This window comes from Macaca mulatta, chromosome 14 (genome assembly GCF_049350105.2).
Source record: "Macaca mulatta isolate MMU2019108-1 chromosome 14, T2T-MMU8v2.0, whole genome shotgun sequence".
Lineage (NCBI taxonomy): Eukaryota > Metazoa > Chordata > Mammalia > Primates > Cercopithecidae > Macaca > Macaca mulatta.
Genome location: NC_133419.1, coordinates 14570793 through 14592192, shown reverse-complemented (window position 1 = coordinate 14592192; position 21400 = coordinate 14570793). Strand labels below are relative to the sequence as shown.

The window sequence follows — 21400 nt, the reverse complement described above, 5'->3', positions numbered from 1 at the left end:
TTTGGGTCATTAAGGGGCTTGGAGTTGGGGTGGGGGGCGGGTTATGACCCTGGCAAAGGCCTGAATAGCCATTGTTTCTTTTCTTCCCTCCTTGAATGGGATTCTGTCCCCAGTCTTGGTATATCCCTCTGGGTTGGAGGAGGGGTGGGTCAGAGGCTGGTGAAGGGAGCCTTTTCTCACCACTTTGATGGATAGAGCTTAAGCTGACAGATGCAGAGATTCCAGCATCCCAGGGGCCCTCCCCAACCTCCCCACCCTACCCTGAGCCAGGCATCTTTAGCCTTAATGTTGATACCATGAAATGAGCCCTGGTTGAGAATGGGTCAGGATTCAGGTTTTGAGTGGGGAGAAAGAGGTAACAGTTACAGGTTCAGTTCCCTTGCAGTCCTGACAGTTCATATCTGCTGTACCATGACCGTGTAATAACCCTGACCTCTTCCTGGCCCCAAAGTGAGACTGTCAAAATTAAGACAATCCTATCTTTAGGAGGGTTTGAGCTTCTTAAAGAAAGACATCAGATAAATATAAAATTATTCTCATGACCATTGAGAATGTTACTTTTGCTGCTGATATAAGACTTAATGTTGGGAAATATGAGAGAGTTTTCCCAACCTGATTTCCCGTCTCCTCATAGTAACACACCATTTTTTTTTTTTTGACAGCATTCATAAATGTATAGAGATCCAGCTCCCTCACAGCCACTTCTGGGCAGCCTTCCCGCGTGGAGGCAGAGTCTTCCCTCAGTCCTCTAGGCTTCCACAGCCCTGCATTCTTTTCCTTATGACTCTTGGCACAAGAGCATTTAGAGGAACAGAGAAGGAATATGATCATTATGAGCACCTACTGTCTGTCAAGGGCTTTACATGCCTTAGTGCATTCATAGGGTTCACATGAAATCCAGAACCTGGCAGGTACAAATACATATTTGCTGAATAAATAAGTGAGTCATATTTAATTTGTACAAAAACTCTAGGAAGGAGTTATCCTGTTTCCCAGGAGGGAAAGGGAGGCTAAGAGGTTCTATAATAGCTAGTAAATGGAATGAATTTGGCTGCAAACCAAGTTGTCCTGACTACAAACCAGGAGGCAGTCTTTCTGCTACCTTACACTGCCACCCATATCCTTCATGTCATAACTCATCTGCTTCTACCGTGGTTGGACTGTAGACGTCTTAAAGGGAGAAATGAGTTTCATTCAAAGCTGGCACTTCAGGCAGTGTCATGCCCACTACACAGTAGGACTTGTTTAATGTTTGCCATTATTGCAATGGCATGACTTGTTAATGTCATGCCATTCATGTAATTGCATGCTGACTCTGACCTCTCCCCTATCCCACCCTGGCAGGAACTCTCCGCCCAGTTCGCCGCAACTACTATGACCCCTCCTCAGCCCCTGGGAAGGGCGTGGTGTGGGAGTGGGAGAACGACAATGGCTCCTGGACGCCCTACGACATGGAAGTGGGCATCACCATCCAGCACGCCTATGAGAAGCAGCACCCCTGGATCGACCTCACTTCCATTGGCTTTAGCTATGTCATTGACTTCAACACCATGGGCCAGATCAACCGTCAGACACAGCGCCAACGCCGCGTCCGCCGGCGCCTCGACCTCATCTACCCCATGGTCACGGGGACCTTGCCTAAGGCTCAGTCCTGGCCAGTCAGCTCTGGGCCAGCCACCTCGCCCCCCATGTCCCCCTGCTCCTGTCCCCAGTGTGTCTTGGTGATGAGTGTTAAGGCAGCTGTGGTCAATGGCAGCACTGGGCCCCTACAGCCACCAGTGACCCGAAAGAACTTGCCCCCTCCCGGAGTGGTCAGGCTGCCCCCACCACCAGGCTCTGGGGCCAAGCCACTGGACAGCACAGGCACCATTCGAGGCCCGGTGAAGACCGCCCCATCACAGGTGATCCGGAGACAAGCCTCCAGCGTGCCCACTGGGACAACCGTAGGCTCTCCTGCCAGCCCCCCAGGACCCAACGGCAAGACCGGAAGGGTGGCCCTGGCCACCTTGAATCGTAGCAACCTGCAGCGACTGGCCATTGCCCAGTCTCGGGTGCTGATCGCCTCTGGGTAGGTGCTTCCACAGCTGCCTCAGAGCATTTACTCACAGCAGAGATAGGCTACAGCAGATCTTCTGGATCAGAAGAAGGAGGGGCTGCCAAGACTTAAGCTTCTCCTCATCTTGTGCTGACCCCTGGCTGCAGGTGAAGGCAGCATGGTGTGGTGGATGAGGGAAGGTTTGATGCTCAGCCTCTGATCTGGACTCTGGTTGAGACTGGCTCTTACTAGTCATATGATTTAGGACCAGATCCCTAACATCATGGAGTCCTAACTTTCTCATCTGTAAATGCTGGCAGTAATACTCCTGTTAGGGTGGCTGTGAGGCTTAAAGAAGATTGTGGCCAGGCGTGGTGGCTCATACCTGTAATCCCAGCACTTTGGGAGGCTGAGGCTGGAGGATCGCTTGAGCCCAGGAGGTCAAGGCTGCAGTGAGCTGTGATCGTACCACTACACTCCAGTTTGGGTGACAGAATGAGACCCTGTATCAAAAAAAAAAAAAAAAAAAAAAGAAAGAAAGAAAAAATAAGATTGTGCCTACTAAGCAATAATAGGCAACATTAATTGAACTCCCACTATATTATAGTTTGGGGTTTTATCATCTCATGTAATCCTTGCAACAACTCTATGAAGTAGGCAAGTAGGCATTACCCCATTTATGGGTGAAGACAGTAAATGTTCACTTGTTCAAGGGTACATAGCTAATCATTGGCAGAGAATGGGATTCAGACTTTAGGACATCTGACACTAGAGCCCATATTCTGACTCTGCTGTGCTCCTCTTCTACCAAGTACCTACACAATGCCCAGCGTTCAGTAGGTGCAAAATGAGAGTTTCTTTCCTGTAGTCTCTCTGGAAGCCAGAGAGGTGACTCCAAATTGAAATACTGGCCTCTTTTTAGTGATGACTTATTATGGGCCAGACACTTCCTATACATTGTCTCAGTTATTTCTGTGACAACCTGTTGATGCTGTGGGTCCTGTTTGTATTGCTTTTTATGTTCTTGATTTTCCTGATCATAAAATTGAAGTGACCCAGGTTCATGTGGTGGCTGCAACCTTTGCCTGCCAGCCCCTGGTGTCTTAGCATCTCACAGCCACCCAGTCTTCCCTTCCTGTCTCCAGAGAGGCCTGGCTCTCCTTGTTGCCCCTGATCCCAGCTGATCAGGATGGTTTTCGATTGCATTGGGTGCTTAAGTCTGAAAGTCCAGACCGCCCTAAGAAGGTTGTTTTGATACTCGGCTGGGTCCCTGCACACAGAGGTTTGGTACTGGGAGGAGGAATGAAGGAGGGTACACCACAGAGTGGGAGGAGTGCTGGATTGGAAATCCAGAGGCCCAGCCCCTACTGCTACCGCTGTCACTGAGGTAAGCCACAGAATCTTTGCAAGATCCAGTGGCCTTACCTCCTCCATGGAGTTATCGTGAAAATCTCCACTAAGGGAGTTGGCCGTTGGCAGTGCGTTCTCTTACTCTGTGATCTAAGTGTTACGCACAGACATCCTGCTCAGAACTGATTTCCCAAGGAGAAACACAGAGCTCATGTATTATGCAGTAGGGGTTGGAACCCAGGTTTTGGTCTCCTGATCCACTGTTCTTTTGGCTAAAGCCCAGCTCCTCATTGTACGCAAAGGCAGTTTATAAAAGGCAAAATGCTGGCGAGATGCATGAGATTTTCATGACTTCCCCTGAGATGGCAGAAGTGTTTGGGAGCGGGGAATGGATGGCTAAACCTTGCTACTGCTTAATTTCAGTTTCACACAGCACCATCCTGGGGGCCTGTGCTGGATAAGAACACATCCTCCAGAAACTAGGACTGTCTGGGCTCGAACCCAAGTGCCTTGCTGTGTCACTTGGGGCAAGATTTGCATCCCCTGTCTTCAGTTTCCTCACCCGTAAGATGGGATAGTAATAGTAACTTCCTTTTACAGTTGTCATGAGGATCAAATGACATGCTAAGTGTATACACTTAGCACAGTACTTGACACATAATAAGAGTTCAGTCAGTATAGGCTGCTGTCATTGTGATTGCTGTTATTATTGTTAACAGGTATCCATGTAGTTGAAGTCAAAGCTAAGTAGAGTCTGACATCCCACCTTGTCTCTGGTGCCCTTGACAAATGCCAAGTGACTTCATGTCGTCACTGAGGGAGAGGCACCCAGGTGGCTTTGAATCTTGATGAGGGAGTGGAGTCAGCAGCTTTATCTATCTTCTTTATTTCCTCTGCCCGCTAATAGAATTGGGGCTAGAGAATGGGTGGAGGTCTGGGCAGCACAGTTTCAAATGGGCTAGAGAAACAAGTTGTTTTTTTTTCTCTACTCTGTTTTCCTGACGAGGGAGGCCCCCGCTTACTCCTCTCGATCTTCCAGCCCTTTGCTTTTCACCTCTTACCACCTCTCTCACCCCCACTCCCATCTTCTCCTCCAGCCTTTCTTGGCCATTTAATTAGCGTGTTTATTCCCTTTGTCTGGCATTGCCATCAACCTTCTGTCGCTGCAGGGCCCCTTTCCCCCTCCTCTCTCTGCCCATGACCTCTTCCAGCAACTTTCCCACGGAAAAAGGAAGACCAGGGAGGGCGGGAGGAGTGGGATGAAGAGAAAGGTTTGGGGGCAGGAACAAAAGATCCTGTGAATTATTCAGAGACAGAAGCAGGGGGTTTCTAAAGGGAAGCAAGAAAGGGGCTGTGCAGTGGAGGCAAGCGCCACCCCTCTAGCCCCCTCCTCTAGAGCTGAGGATTCTCTGTCTCCAGCTAGGCCTCAGTTGCCGTAGAGACAAGATCCTTGTCCCGCTGGAGGATTCCTGGGCTGGTGCATAACTCCGAGAAAAATACTGCTTCTCCTTGTGGTGCCTGCAGCGATATCCTCCCTCCCTCAAAACTCCTTTCTCTGCCACCTTGCCAGCTCTCTTCTCTTGTCTTAGTTTTATGTTTTAGCGACAGAAACAAAACCTTGGACCCTGCATATCGGGGAACAGCCCAACTGAATGGGGGCAGAGAGTGTCTTCTGATTGGCCAAGAAGGGGTTAGCACAGACAGTTTTGGCTGATGGAGTTGCCTGAAGGATGTGAGATGCATGCCTGCCATTGGGTTGCTGTTTTCTAGGAGAACTCAGGCTTTTGTAGCTGGGGCCCCAACTGGGTGTGACCAGATGGGACTTGATGGGCTGTTCTCCAAGGTTTAACCAGTAATAGTGGGGGAGGTGAGATCAGGTGTTGTCAACTCAACCATCTCCAGTACTACCCAGCACTCAGCTTTCTGCTGGATACCCATGACCTCAAGAATCAGAATCAGAAAATTGGAACATTAGAGCAGAAAACGTCTTTCTTCAGCCCAATGCCCCTTTTATACTTGGGAGGTAAAAGCATAAACAAGCACCCAAACTTGCATAGGGCTCAGCTGTTTACACAGTTATTTGACCTAGTTCCTAAATCCTCACAGGGCCCCCGTGGGGCAGACATTTAGGATGCCCTGTTCCCAGCTGTGGTAACTCAGAGATGGTCAACAAAACGCAGACAGGCTGTGTGGTTCTCCCAAAGGCAAAGCAGGTCATTGCTGAGCAGGGCTAAAACAGACTCCCTGACGCCAGTGCAGAGCTCCTTCCATTACACCGTTCTGGATTTCACAAGCAAATATCCCCCCTTCTCCCCAGGCCCCTCCTTCCCAGAGCCCAGTGACAAGCCCACCTACCATGTCATTCCTCTCCTCAAGTGGCAGGGCCATGTATCTCTCCCACCTATTGAACCCACAGTCTTCTTGTGTGTCCCAGGTGCGCATGCGGGCCCTTCCCTCCCTCTCTCCAGACCTTGCCCCTGAGTTCTTGAGCTGCCTGAGACGTGTGGTGTTCCAGGGATTGGATTATTTCCTGGTTCGCCAGATTGGGTGTGGAAACCTGCCAGTCCAGTTTATGGGAACAAAGGTGGCTTTTGTCACCCAGATCACAGCTACTTATCAGCTGGAGTGGGGGGTCTGGAGATGGCGAGGGAGAAGGCAGGTGCACGACTGAGCCCTGAGTGCTGCCCCCTGCTGGGGAGCTGGGAGCAGGACACAGGAAGCCAGGTCTTTTCCCAAAACCTCTCCGGAAAGAGCTGGGGGAGGAGAATCTGCCGTAAGTGGGGGACTCAGGGCTTGGGTGGCCACCTTGTTCTCAGATATTGAGGTGGGAAGTTGTCAACCAGTTTCCCTGGCATCTTCTAACCCAAGACCCTCACAGTTTTACAGATGAGGAAATTGAAGCTCAGAAAAGCTAACTACCTTAGCGAGAAACTCCCGTCAGGGATGGGACTTGAACCTGATTTTCCTGACTCCCCATCCACCATACCATGCCTGGCCCTGGGGAGCAGGTCACAGAGTCCAGAAGCAAGTCCATTCTTCTTTTCTTGGCCCAGTTGCCCTTGTTTTGTATTCAGCTTTCTCTTCCATCCTCCCATCCTGGTTTGATTTATCCTGGGGACAGTTTCAGAAGAAAAGTGGCTTTGGGTGGCCTGGTGAGACACAAACATTCCCATCCCCACATCTGTTCTTTCACATCCATCTCCCAGCATTGGTGCACATGTCGTCATCCCTGGGAAGGGACAGAGCCCCGGGCAGGCTCACAGTAGCTTAGAGCTGGGGAAGCACCTCCCTTACAGATATGAGGGGAAGAGACAGACCCCATTGCTTGGCATGGAGGTCCCGTTGCAGCTTTCCCCATTCCTAATGGTGGGTTTATTCATTACGCTCTCTGAGTTTCTGATCTATGTTTGCAGTGTGGGATGTTACAAGGATTACATAAACACAAGAGCGTGGCATAGTAAATGGGCTCTGGTGCCAGATTTTCTGGCTTAGCTGTGTGATCTTATCAAGTTTCCTTAACCTCTCTGTGCCTCAATGTAGTTGTCTCTAAAATGGTGTTAATAAGTGCATCTCTTGCATAGGATGTTGGAAGGATTAGACAGGTTTGTATGCTGTGAGCAGTTGGAGCCAGTCTTGGGAGGAGGTGAGCTCTGTGAATGTTGGCAACTATAACATGTGAGTGAAGAAGGGCCATGAGCTGTGTGTTCACTCCTGACCCCCAGCACTGGGAATAGCCAACAGCACAAAGTAGGGCTCAATAAATACTTTTTGGATGGATAAATCAATACACAGATATTCTTTTTTCCCTCCTCTTGCTTTCCCAGCACCATCCTGCCCCCACAGCAGAGCTGCTGGCTTCACAGGCTGTCTGCCTCCTGGAGTCATCTGTGACCGGGTCCATTAGCCTCTCCAAGCCCAGCTGCAGGAGTGTGGGTGGCAGAAGGGATGGCGCAAGACCCAGCCCCATGTGTCCCATATTTTCCGAGTCAGCGCTGTGGGGGGTCGTGCCTTTCCCAGGCAGCTGCGCCATCTCCTCTCCAGCCTGGCTGGAGTTGCTGGGGAAAAGGATAGAAAGGGGAGGAGGCTTTGCCTCGTATTTATATATGTCTCAGGGAAAAGGAGACTTGACAGCTGTTCTAGCAGTGGTTCCAAATGTTTTGCTGGGGATTACTATATCTGCATCCTCTCAGGAGCTTTGGGAAATGCAACTTCTTGTGCTCCACAGGTGGATATTCTGGTCTACATCTGGGACTCTGTCCTTCTAAAAGCGTCTTAGGTGACTCTTGTGTGTACCCTGGTTTGAACTTGCTTCTTTGTGTTTTCATTCCTTCAACAAATATCAGTTGAATGCCTGCTAGTGTCTGGCTCTGAACAAAACAGACAAAGATACTTTGCCCTTGTAGAGCCTGGATTCTAGAAGGAGGCATAATGAGCAATAATTTCCTTTAAAGGATCCTAAGTAGAGCAGGAGTCCTGGCGTGGGATGCAGGGGTGGGTAGCAGTATTCAATACGATGGTCTCAGGAACCTCACCTGGTAGGTAGGATTTAAGCCAGGACTGAAGGAGTTGTAGGAGGAAACTAAGCAGTTGTCTGGTGGAAGGGCATTTTGGGTACAGGGAACAGCATATGCAAAGGCTCTGAGGCAGGAATGCACCTGGCTCCTCGACAGCTGAGTGACATGAGAGGAAGCAAGATGAATAAGAGAAGCTGGGTGGCAGTGTTGGCAGATCGTGCCGGGCTCTGTGGGCCTTGCTAGGACTTTCGCTTTGACTCTGAGTGAACTGAGGAACATAGTTCTGAGGTTCTGAGTGGTGGAGTGACACGGCCTGACTTAGGTTTTGAAGATGCCACTTCCTGCTGTCTGCTGTGTTATGCACTTACTGCATTTTATTAGAATTAAATACTAGTCCATTTTGTTCCACATGTCAAAATGACATTGTATCTGCTCTTTCCTTTCACAGGGTCCCCACAGTCCCAGTGAAGAACCTAAATGGGTCCAGCCCTGTCAACCCTGCCTTGGCAGGTAAGAGAAACCCCAGGGTGCTCTGGGTTAAGGTAGAGAAATCAGAGTGATGAAATAGGTCATGAGCATTTGTGGGAAAAAAGGAGAGAATCTGGATATTAATGAAAGAAATGGTGATTTTAGGAATTGCATGGGAAGGGTATGAAGAGTTTGGAGAAGAACTTATTACTGAAAGGAAAGCATGCAATTGAAGATAAGTGAGTGAATAAATAAGTTTCTGGGGAAAGTGCAGGGTAGAGAATCCAGGAATTATGAGAACTTTCTCCTGGAAAGGAGGAGAGTAGGTTAATGGGGAAAGAGGAATTTGGGGAATGTTGAGAGCTAAGTCTCCAGTCCTTCCTCACCCATGCCCTGCCCCTTCCAGGAATCACTGGGATCCTCATGAGTGCAGCGGGGCTGCCTGTGTGTCTCACCAGGCCACCAAAGCTGGTCCTACACCCACCCCCCGTCAGCAAGAGTGAAATAAAATCCATCCCAGGGGTTTCCAACACAAGCCGCAAGACCACCAAAAAACAAGCCAAGAAAGGTACCAGCCTCTTGTCTCATGGGGTACTGAGAGTCAAAGACTTGGCTCTCAGCCCTGACTCTGCCTCCACCTCCAAGGGTCATAGCCACAGCTTCACCCTCTGTGCCTCAATTTCTGCATCTGCTGAGTGGGCCTAACCAGTAAACGTTGATAATTATACCAAAGCTGATTGTGTATGGATCATATAGAAACACCTTGAGAAATAAAAATATATAGTGCAAAAGTGTAGAAACATAAAAATATAAGGTGTGGTACAAAGAAAATATGTTAGAAGAGAAAGATGACTTTGGCATTGGAACCAAAATAGACTGGAGTCAAATCGTACCTTTGTTTCTTGCAAGTTGGGTGACCACATGGAGCCCCTATTTTCTCATCTTTATAATGAAGTAAAAATAGTCACAACTGGTATAACTGGTATCCAGCAGGTATATCCTGGAATGCATCAATGACAGGATATAGTCACTGTCCTGTGTCCCCCTAGAATGCACAGATGCTCAGAAATCCTCCTTTAGGAACCCCCTCCTACCTGCACACAATCCGGCAAGTAAGGGGTCAATATCTGTACCTTCCTAGCATTGCAGGACCCCAGCTTAGCTCTGTGGCTGGTCTTTCTGGTCACTGGCATTAGTTGTTAAATTTGACCATCTCCCTAAGCCCCAACCTTGCAAACTTGTGAAGTTTAAATTGGATCATATGTGTGTGGCACTTAGCCCAGGGCCTGGCAAGAAATAGGCTCTTAATTACTAGAGCTTAATTCTTACAAGAGAAGCAGGGCAGCCAGAGGAAAGGGCCTGCATCGAAGCTTTTGGCTGTTGCATGATCCACTTCCTCAAACCCTTGTCCCACTTTTCCAGTCTATCAAGATTTCCCTGCTTAAATGAGCTCAGTTGCCTTGCTCATAGTCTTATAGGAAATAACAGCATTTTACACTTTCCCACTCTTCCTGTTATTATTAATAGTGCACATCGGGCCCTTATCTGGCAGAGAGCTAAAGGGCATTACATCCATTTGCTCATTCAATTGTCTAAGCAACCCTTTGAGGTAGGTGCTATTGCTCATCCCCATTTCCTAGGTGAGAAAACAGAAGCTTAGAGAAATTAAGGGAGTGGCCCAAGGTGGCACTGATCATTTTTCAGGCTGTATCATCCCATCCTCTACCTTCAGGTTGGGCTACCTTTTAAGAGTCCAGTCCCCCCAAAAAATCCCTAAATCATTGCAGCCCATCAGGATGCTTCCCAGAGGATCACCCTTCCCCTGCTGCAGGGCTGTGCTTGCTGGCGGTGACAGTGTCATCCACAGCCAGGAAAGACTGTTCTGGAGTTGTGGGTCGTAACTTCCTTGTTTCCCATACAAATAAGCTCACATTGACACCACATTATAAATTGAGACTATACTTAGCAAATTGTAAAATGAAGGTGGTAAGTGCCTAACGTCTATTTAACGTGTAACCGTTTACAAAGTGCTGTTATCAAATCATTTGATTACAAGGAAGAGAAACCCACTCAAACCTTCTCAATTTAAAAAGTGGGTTTGTTGAAAACAGGCAGAGATGTCAGAAAAGGGACTGCAAGAAGTAAAGCTTTCTCTTCAAACCATCTTACTTGCTTTTGCACAATCCATACTCTCTTCCATGTTCTTAACTTCCATTGCAGAAGGAATTCCTCCCCTTTTTGCTTTTAACTTGCCTAATAACTTCCCCCTCTGTCATGCCTAGCATGGCAAGGCTGTTTGATATCTTACCTCTGCCTCGGTGACCCACTGAACCTCCTGTCTCTGCAGGTAAAACCCCAGAGGAAGTGCTAAAAAAATATCTCCAGAAAGTCCGGCACCCACCAGATGAGGTGAGTTCAGAGTTAGGAGAACGGGATTCACCTCTCCATCACCCACACGCATTTCCTCTGCCGTTGTCAGTTTCTACGGGATATGGCAGAGGCTTCATTCCAAGCTCTGATGGGTACAGAACTGGTCAGAGCTGACACTGAGGGTTCAAGGGCCATGGTCCAGAGCTGCAGCTGCACCTCAGTCTCTCCCGCTTCCCCCTTCAACCTAGTGCTGGTTGATTTTAAGCTACCTTAACACGGCAGTCTCAATTTCAGAAAAGCAGTATGGTAAGCCACAAGAACTCACCTTAAAATGGGTTTGATACAGAACAGTGGTTCTCAAACAGAGACAATTTGGCCCCTGAGGGAACATTTGGCCATGTCTGGAGACATTTTTGTTGTCATTATTCTCAGGAGAGGAGATGTCACCAGCACCTTGTGAGTAGAGCAGAGGCCAGGGATGGTGCTAACCACCCTACAATGCCCAGGACAGTCCTCACAGCAAATAATTGTCCTCCCCAAAATGTAAATAGTTCTGAGGTTGAGAAACCCTGTTGGACATTTATTTAAATAGCAGTCCCTCTGGAACAGTTAAAACACAATTCCTTTACATTCCTTTACAGGTTCACCTCAAGTAAAGCTCGTCAGTGGGCTTGTCGACAGCATTTGTTTCCTCCATAAGCCATTGGAGGACAAAACAGAAGGGCAGTGCATTGTCATGGCCCTCATGATTATGATAATTTAGATGATGAGCCCAAGTTAATCAGTACCAGGAATTATTTCAGGATGTTGTTGTGTAAAATAAGATAAAACGATGTTTAGATTCCAGAAAGCACATACACCCTGATTTGTGGACGTTTTAGAAGAGAAGTGGTAAGAGCTCATCTGACCTCTGAGATCATGTGGAAATCTCCCAGGCTGGGTGAGAGCTGATGGCCTCTCTGCTGTGTCTCCTCCCTCCCCAGGACTGCACCATCTGTATGGAACGCCTCACGGCCCCCTCAGGCTACAAGGGCCCGCAGCCTACGGTAAAACCTGACCTGGTAGGGAAGCTATCCAGATGCGGCCACATCTACCACATCTACTGCTTGGTCGCCATGTACAACAATGGAAACAAGGTCAGTGCCAGCCTATGGGGCTCCTGCCACCCTTCACACTGGGCTATGGAGTAGCAAGATGGTGAAGGCCCTATAGGGTCCTTGCTCAAGTGATCTGGGAAGTCTTAGAGATTACCCCTAGGCAAGAGTGAGGATCTTGGCTGTTCTCAGCAGGATCAGTTCTTTACTAAATTACGGCGCTGGTAAGACCCGTCTTCACCTTCCCTTTTGGGCTGTGCTATCTAACTCTCCATCTTCAGTGTCAGATCTAAGAGGGGGGTAGGTTTTTGTCCATGAGGGTTCTGAGGGGAGTGGCCCATTGTCATGGCCCATTGCTAGGTGAAGTGTGTTCCCATCAGTGAGAGAAAAGGAAGTTCTTATCACAGCTCTAGACCCTTGGTGAGTATTCGTTCATACCATTGTAAATGGGTTTCCCAATCACCCTTTCTTCTCCAGGGATAGTGATTTTCAGCTACAATTTTCTTTGGACAGTTTCAAAATACCCTTGATTGGCCCTTCAAAGGTACTAAAGACTGTTGCCAAAGTACACCTGGTAATCCCTGCCCTAGAATCCCACTGTTGGAAGAGGGGAAGGCTGTTTTGGATGCTTATTTTGACTATTATCTGACAATGCAATGGTATCTCCTCATTAGAGCTGGTTCTTTGGAGTCTGGAAGGCTCCATAGGTGATGATTCTTTCCTTACAATGTCTGAGCATTTCCTAAGTCATTGCCTCACGTTCTTTCCTATGCCCGAGATAACTTTTACTCCCCATCTCCATGAGTTTAAATACTACCTCTTTCTTCATGCCAAGCTTAGATTACATGAGAGTCTGTGATATCCCTGATAGCTCCCAACCTCTCACTAAGCAAGAAGTTTGTCTGGGTTTCAGGGTCTGTTCTATACATCTGTTACTGTGGGAAAGAAGTAGAGGCAAGAGAGGTGGGAGACCTGAACTTGAATCCTGGCTTATTAGCTGAATGACCTTGGGCAAGGTTTTCCAATCTCTTTGAGATTTCATTTTCCATCTGGAAGATGGAGATTAAAACTATACCTACTTTATGGGGTGTTATGCTATTATTATTCAAATTGATATCACCTTTGTATTAAAGGCTGTAATTTTTTCCTTCATCTTCATGTAGCCTATTTGATTGAAGTTCTCAAAGCACTTTCTTGGTGTCCCTGAGAGACATGCTTCTAGTGGTGGGTGGTCGGTCATTGATGGGGGATGCAAATCTGGATCACTTGCTCACTTTCCCAACCCTGGGCTAAAAGATTTCATTGGGATCTTGCATTTCAAGAGGTTATTTTGGGCTTAAAGGGGTTCCTTAGCACATTTGTTCCCTATTTGATGTCTATATTCAAGAAGAATATGGTAACTCTACTTTTATTTCCGTGGGGCTTTCAAAAATGTTTCTCAAGAGTCTATGCTTTATTCTCTTTTGCACTAATACTTTGAAGCTTGTGTTTTTATTTGATCAAACACATGAGAGAAAAGGGCCCAGGAAGAAGGGAGTGATTCACCCTAGGTCATGAAGCAAGTCAAGGCCAGAGCAGAGAGTGGGAGTCTGGTTTCAGAGAATAGTAACCCTGAATACGAGCTATTGCTTTAAGTGAGTAGACTGGAGAAGTCCCTAAATAGCTCAGCAGAGGATCCCTGTCTTCCTGAGGAGATGGGGATGTCCTGGCAAGCTTTCATTCCCAGCTGCACAGCAGCACATTTTACACACATTGCTCCCAGCCCATGCGCCTTCCTTCTCTTCGCCCCTCCTTTTTGCGAGCCTGGGAATAGGATTTGGTGTCCAGGCCCTCCTCCAGGCAGCACCTCACCAGGCCCTGCAGTGAGACCATACATCCCTGCATCCAGAACTGCCTCTTCCCACTAATGGAGCCACTGAGTTGCAATGCAAAGCTGGGGGTTTAAACAGACCCCACCCCCTGACAAGCAGTAAGTCCTTTAATCTTGCTGTGCCTCGATTTTCCTCTCTATAAAAAGGGACTAATAATTTCTTCCAGGCCAGTGTCAGAAGCTGAGGCCTAAATGAAACAAGAAATGTTAAACTCTCTTTATAGTATGATTTAAAGCACTATAATTACTGGCCTCATTCTTTCTTCTAGGTATTTGTGCAGACCTTACACTCTATCCTTCTAAGCAAATTCATAGCTATTCTTCAAGGACTGTTTTCTTAAAGTTATCCTCACTTACTCCAGCTCTTAGTGGCCAGTTTCTCTTTTCATAGCAGTAGTTTCCAAACCTGTATGAGCATCAGTCTTTCCACAGAAATTGCAAAAATGCTGATAACATTTAGATACACCACATGCTAAAAGCTTCCTATAGATTATCTCATTTAATTCTCTCAACAACCCAATGAGACAGATATTTTTTATCCTTCTCCTATAAGGGAAACTGAGACTCAGAGAAGTTAATTAATTTGTCCAAGGTCACACAGCAGGCAGATGGCAGAGCTAAGAATTACGCCTAGGCAGCCTGATTTTCGCATTCACAGCCTGAACCACTACGCTTTGCAGCTTCCCAGTTCTTACTCAGTGGACCTGATGTGGGGCCCACGCATCTGTATGATTAACAAGCTGTGTGGGTGATTCTGATGCTCAGGAACTGGGCAGTTGCTGCTCTCCAGGTCTTGCTGTGTGTTCCACCCATTTGGCACTGAGTAGCTGAATAATGACTCCCTGTGTCTGCTCCTGCCCTAGTGAGCTGGTCCCCTCCTCAGGGACAGGGGCTTCTCTTACATATCCCTCAGCGTGGAGCATGGGACCAGTTGTGGAATTTACCTCCTATTACTTTGAAGACAGCAGAAATGGCCTACGTGACTGAGCTGGGGGTGACAAACTAAGATCTATCACTCATTAGGGCACACTTTGTCCCCCTGGCCCTTTATCTCTGGTACCTTTTGGGACTGGGTGGGGAAGTTATTGCCAAAACTGTTTCCCAATCTGGCTCTTCTGGCCATGGCCCCTCAGGATGGGAGTTTGCAGTGTCCAACCTGCAAGACCATTTATGGGGTGAAGACAGGCACCCAACCTCCGGGGAAGATGGAGTACCACCTCATCCCCCACTCCTTGCCTGGCCACCCAGACTGCAAAACCATCCGGATTATCTACAGCATCCCCCCTGGCATTCAGGTGAGCCTTTCTCTCAGGTGAGCCTTTCCCTCAGCCCTTGGTTTTTATTGTTCTACATGTTTGTAGGTAAAATGTTACATATGAAGAGTCTCCTTCCCACACTTGTCCTCCATCTACCCAGCCTCGCCCACATCCCCTGACTTCATCGCCATTGTTCTGACTTTCCTATGTATCCTTCCAGGATTCTTTGTGCACATGCAACAGAGAACTGCATCCACCCCTCCCTTTTTTTTCACAAACAGTGCCATTTAGGCACATTGTTTGGCATCCTGCATTTTTCAGTTAACTATATAGTCTGTAGATCTTTCCACATCCGTATAGAGAGAGCTTCCTCGTTCTTGTGTCTGTGTAATCATCCATTGTATAAATGCACCACTATTTGCATTCAGCAGTCTCCATTTGATGGGCATATGGATTGTTGCCAGTCTTTGGCTACAACAAATAATGCTGGAATGAATAACCTTGTACACATGTGAATATATCTGTAGAATAATTTTCCAGAAGTGGAATTTCTTTGTCAAACGGTATTTGCACTTGTCATTTGATAGCTATACTTGGCTTTGATTTTGGTGGGCATTACTTTCCTCTTTTGATTCTTTGAAAGACAGTCCTGAAGAACAAATTTGAACACTATTCCTGCCAGTAAATCCAAATGTGGCACCTTCCTTTACACAATGAAGCTTTTTCTGAGTGTTCTGGGGCATTCACTGTATGCATTTCTTTAGCAAATATTAATTCCTCTTTTCCTCCCCCTAGTTTTCTTCTTCCATTTTGTCTTTTATTTAACAAACATGTGAGTGTGGACTATGGTCCAGACATGTTCTAGACATTGGAGAAGCAATGAGCAAAGTAGATGTAATCCTTGCTCCTTGAATCCCCTATTCTAATGGGGCCAGGAAGGCCATAAAGGAAACAAATGAATAAACAAGGTACTTCCAGATAGCGATCATCGATGTGGAGGAAATAAAACAGGAAGTTGTGATAGCCTGCAGAAGAAGTGAATAAATCATGGTTCTTCCTGGAGGGGCTTACCAGCCAGTCAGGGGAAGATAAATGTACATCACTAACAAAACCTCTGAGATGCAATGTAGACAAAGTGAGAACACAGGCCTTCAAAGTCCGACGGACTGGGTTCTACTTCCCGGCTGAGTCTTTATTAGCTGGTGCCTTTAGCCCAGGGGTTCCCAACCCTCAGGCCACAGAAGAGGCTGCACAGCAGGAGGTGAGTGGTGGGTGAGCCAGTAATACCCCATGTGCTCTGCCTTCTCCAGATAAGCAGCAGCCTTAGATTCTCATAGGAGCACAAACTCTATTGTGAACTGTGCATGTGAGGGATCTAGGTTGCTCACTCCTTATGAGAATCTAATGCCTGATGATCTGTCACTGTCTCCCATCACCCCCAGATGGGACCACCTAGTTGCAGGGAAACAAGTTCAGGGCTCTCACTGATTCTTCATTATGGTGAGTTGTATAATTACTTTATTATATATTACAATGTAATAACAATAGAAAGAAAGTGCGCAATAAATGCAATGCTCTTACATCATCCCAAAACCATCCCCCACCACCCCGGTCCATGGAAAGGTTGTCTTCCACAAAACCAGTCCCTGGTGCCAAAATGGTTGGGGACCGCTGTTTTAGACAACAGGCTCTTGACCTTTTGGAGCCTGATTTCTTCACCTGCACAGCCAGGAGCCCAACTGGCAGAGGTTTGGTGAGAATGGGAGATAACGTTTGTCTATGTGTATTGAAGGATGAGCACAGTGCCAAGATGCTCCACACCTGCTTGTCAACATTATTTTAGGTCCTCCTTGTCATGGTAAAGAGGAGGGCTTATGTCTCTCTGTCTGGGAGGGTCAGAGGAGACTTTCTAGTGCAGGGAATTCTCTAGTTGAGTCTAGAAAGACATGAAGAAATGGAGGAGAATGTTTTTAGTGGGAGGAGGTAAGAGGGTTGTAGAGGAAAAATTTGAGTATCAAAGGACAAGAAGGAAGGGTTTCATTTGGGGCTCAAGACTTGCAAGGAAGTACAGGGAGGAAGCATGAAGGAGGTACAGGGAAAAGACTAGGCCATGAGGGAGGTTGCATCCAGATCATAGAAGGCATTGAATACCAGGGCGGGGGTCATGGATTTTACTCAACAGCTCTTGGGTGTGCAGTTAGGAGTATGGACCACTGTGTGATTGCAATTATGCTCTAGGAAGGCTAGTCAGGCAAAAGAGTCGGGGATGGCCAGAGGGAAGAAGACCAATTAAAAGACCACTGCCACAGTCCAGGCCCTAGGAATGGGGCTCGAACAAGGGAAGGCCAGGATAAGGAAGAGAGAGATACGGTTGGATATGGGGTCAGGTGAGACTTCTCGAGTGTCTCAGAGGCAGTGAGTCAAGGTGATACAGACATGAATGAAAAAAACAGGACTTGGGAGAAACAGCCAATGATCTGGTGAGCAGTAGAACAGACCGAAGCTTGCAAAGACAAACCTGGGGCTACCATTTCCTCCAGGATTAAAGAGCAGAGAACCCACACTAGGGGATAGAGGTGGCGCATGCTGCCTTGATGGGTGCCGTGGTGGTTCCTCCTGAAAAACCCAAGCTCGTATCAAGAGAAATGCAGCTCTCCACTGTTAGGATCTACATTCATCCCTCCGTGTAAGTAGCAGGACACTCAGTGCCATGTCACTCAAGTTTCCAGGCACCACACAGGCATGCGCCTCTGTGAGGAGTCGAGACCTTCAAGCTCTGCATTCACTGCAGAGAACCATTCCCTTGGGGAGAAACTCTGGGTTGGGCTGAGGCAGAGTCGTGACTGCTCCACTTAGCAACGAGCTGGGAGGGCACAGCCATGTTGGGTCAGTGCCAGGCAGGCATCTGAGTTGGCCACACAAGCAACAGTCCCAGGCAGATCAGGAGCAGTCAGAGCTGTGGTTAGAATTGGCCTTTCAGTCAGGCAACTTGATTTAGAAACAGCCGGGGCCATGGGAAGGTTGTAAATTTGTAGTGATTTCCTATGAATGTAAAATTCATAAATGCTGCATTCTGCATCTCCAAGAAGGCGTTGTTGCTTTTTCAGCTCACGGTGACCTCTCCTCTCTGAGACCCCATTGCATTTACTGCATCAAACCATAGGTGATCTTGAATCAGGTTAACTATTTAAGAAAATGGAAAACCACAGAATTTCTTATCATTTTGGAACCATGGTCCATAATAAGAGAGAAAGAAAAATCTGGGGTTTTTTCTTCCGTTTTTTCATTCATTTGTTCTTCCACACTCATTCATTTATTCAGACAGGATATATTTGCTGATCATGTACATGACAGCATGGAAGTATCAGTTTTATACTGGTTGAATCTAGAAGGGATTTTTAAAGAGGATTCCATCCCTGAGGGGGTCAAGGATGCTCAGAAATCATAGACAAACCTTTGTATGGGGAGGGAGAGATTTGGTCATTGTTACCGGGAGAAAATTTGCCGCTTTTCATGAGCTTCTCAAGGGGGCCTGTGGACCCATTCTGGGCACTGATTAGGAAACCTGTTCTCACTCAATTGTTCTTCAGGTTTTTTTCTCACTCAGTGGCCTGAGACTGCCTACTTAATAGGGTATTGGGTGGCAATAGCTGAAATGCTGTTAGAAGATTTTTAGTCCTGACTATTCCAATTCCTATTGTTAAAGAAGAAAACAAACAAAAACCCATAAGGACAAAGGAGAAAATCCACAAGAATCATTCAGAAAATTCTTTTGGCATGCCTCGTAGCTTGGAGGCACTTTCTTTATTCTGAGTAGTTAAAAATCCAGAGTGTGCCTCAGGAAATCTGGGCTTCAGTTTTAGCAAAGCCGCTAATGTTACAGAAGCCACTTATCTTCTCTGCACTGCAGATTTCTTCTTTTGTAAGACAATAGATGATGAAGATGATGGACAATGATGTTAAACATTTACTGAGCTCTTACTACTCATCAAGCACTGCTCACTTAACATTTATAACAGCCCCATAAGGGAAGGACTCTGCATCATTCCTGTTAGAGAGATGGGGAACAAAAGCCCCAAGGGAGGGTTCCAGCTAACACAGTGGGAGGTAGCAGCTCTGCATCCAAACCCAGGTCTAAGGACACAGAAACATGTGTTAAATGACCATTCACAGTGCTTTCCGGGTCTGTTCTCTCTTGAGGCGCTGTGGGAATTATTATTATCATTATTATTGAAATTAGTCACAGCCTAACCCGCCTCTTATCAGAAATATTTTGAAAAATGCCATTTGCTTGCTTGCTTTCTGCTTTCAGGGACCAGAACACCCGAATCCTGGGAAGAGTTTCAGCGCCCGAGGCTTCCCACGACATTGTTACCTTCCGGACAGCGAGAAAGGGAGAAAAGTAAGACCGGAGGTTTCCACCCAGAACTAGGTTTTAGAATAGATCGGGCAGTTTACTTCTATATCAAGGCCTAAAGTTTTACTTCTTACAATGCACAGACCAAAGAGAACTGTGTCTCTTTTAACTCTAGATGCACACAGTAGCAAGGTCAAGTTTGAGTCAACCATAGGTGGGGTGGCTACGATTCGAATTTTTTTGGTTTTTTTTTGCAGGTGGGTGGGAGTGGGACATTTCGTTTGTGTATTAGCCTGTTCTCACGCTGCTAATAAAGACATAAATGAAACTGGGTAATTTATGAAGGAAAGAGGTTTAATTGACTCACAGTTCCACGTGGCAGGGAAGTCCTCACAATTGTGGCAGAAGATGAAAGGCAACTCTTACATGGTGGCAGTCAAGAGAGAATGAGGGCCAAGTGAAAGGGGAAACCCCTTATGAAACCATCAGATCTTGTGACACTTATTCACTACCACGAGAACAGTATGGCGGAAACCGCCCCCATGATTCAATTATCTCTCACTGAGTCCCTCCCACAGCGTGTGGGAATTATGGGAGCTACAATTCAAGATGAGGTTTGGGTGGGGTCACAGTCAGACCGTATCAGTTTGTTTCCTCTCTAGGGTATTACTGGCAATAATTTATCTATTTTAAGATCCTGTGTCGAGAGTCCTGCTGCTTAAAAGCTGGTCCTGGAACCAGCACCAGTGGCACCACATAGGAGCTTGATAGAAATGCAGAACCAGAAGCCACTTCATCTTAACGAGATGCGTAGCTGATCTGACAACACCTTGAAGCTTGAGAAACACTGGTCTGGGATAGGGATCTTAACATGTAGATTATTTTCTTTTTATGTACTTTCATATCATTTGAATTTTTCTCAAAAGGGCAGAGAAAACAATCATTGGATTTCTGGATTCCTAGTGATTCATGGTTAGGCGTCAGTGGTTCTATGAACTCTAAAATTCGAATAAAAAAATGTATGTTTGTATTTCTATGGATGAGGCCAGAAAATCGTTGGATTTTCAAAATCTTTCCTGATTTCAAAAGGAGTAGGAACCATTGATCTACAGGGAGTACTGGGGGGAATATTGGACAAGATGTATTTTAGTGAGCATTCTCTCCAAATTTCCGCAGCTTACTTGAACAAGTGTTTATTTGTCATGCACTTTGCATGTCAGCAGCTATGGCTATGTTGTTGCTGTGGGTCAGTGTCTTAGTCTGTTCTGGCTGCTGTAACATAGTGCCGTACACAGGGTGGCTTATAAACAATAGACACTTATGTCTCACAATTCTGGAGCCTGAGAAGTCCAAGATCAACGCGCTGGTGGATTTAGTGTCTGGCTAGGACTTCTTCATAGGAACCCATCCTGGTTCGTAAATGGTGCCTTCTCACTGTGTCCCCACATGGTAGAAGGGGGCAAGGGGTTTCTCTGGGGCTTCTTTTATAAGGGCACTAATGTCATCCATTTAGGGTTCTGCTGTCATTACCTGCTGCAATCACCTCTCCAAGGACCCACCTTCTAATACTGTCACCTTGAGGGTGAGGATTTCGACATGGCAATTTGGTGAGGACACATATTCAGACCATAGCAGCAGCTTCAGTCGGCTCCATGTGTCTTCCTGTTCTGGAGCCCAGGTGGAAGGAGCAGCCCTTCTGTGGCCCATGCCCTTCCCGTGGAGGGGACAGAGGACAGAGAACCCAAGTGGAAGTGTGTAATCCCATTTAGAGCTCCTGGATGCTTGTTACTTCCACTCACCCCTTCACAGGCCCCAACAAGTCCTGGGCAAGCCAGATAAGGGGTGGGACGGTGACCTTTCTACAGGGAGGCCCTTTGGGTTTCCTGTCAAAGGGTATGGATATGGTCTCCCCCTACAGGTGGGAAGCAGGTATTTTGGAAGAAATAGAAAATCAACCACACAGAGAAGATGTGCGAGTGCAGTGTCCCCAGATTAGGGGTGAGGACCATCCCTGATACTGTTTACCTTGAAGAGTCAGATTTCTGTGCTTGAGCCCTGGAGCTACATCCCAACTCTTGGCGAAATG

At 47.0% G+C, this 21400-nt stretch overlaps 1 protein-coding gene and 1 long non-coding RNA gene across 2 annotated transcripts in view; one reads left to right on the top strand and one right to left on the bottom strand.

Moving 5' to 3' along the window:
- Positions 1 to 21400, top strand: part of DTX4 (deltex E3 ubiquitin ligase 4) — a 36027-nt gene that overhangs the window by 8258 nt on the left and 6369 nt on the right. The window contains exons 2-8 of the mRNA XM_001088765.5: positions 1345 to 2068; positions 8348 to 8409; positions 8774 to 8935; positions 10715 to 10776; positions 11721 to 11873; positions 14835 to 14996; positions 19270 to 19359. Coding sequence (XP_001088765.2) covers positions 1345 to 2068; positions 8348 to 8409; positions 8774 to 8935; positions 10715 to 10776; positions 11721 to 11873; positions 14835 to 14996; positions 19270 to 19359 — 1415 coding nt within the window. The remainder of the gene's footprint in view (positions 1 to 1344; positions 2069 to 8347; positions 8410 to 8773; positions 8936 to 10714; positions 10777 to 11720; positions 11874 to 14834; positions 14997 to 19269; positions 19360 to 21400) is intronic.
- On the bottom strand, positions 668 to 5877 carry LOC144334205 (uncharacterized). The gene is made up of 3 exons (XR_013403789.1): positions 5741 to 5877; positions 2421 to 2538; positions 668 to 786 (listed from the first exon to the last, which is right to left on the bottom strand). It is a non-coding gene; the product is annotated as an uncharacterized LOC144334205 (long non-coding RNA).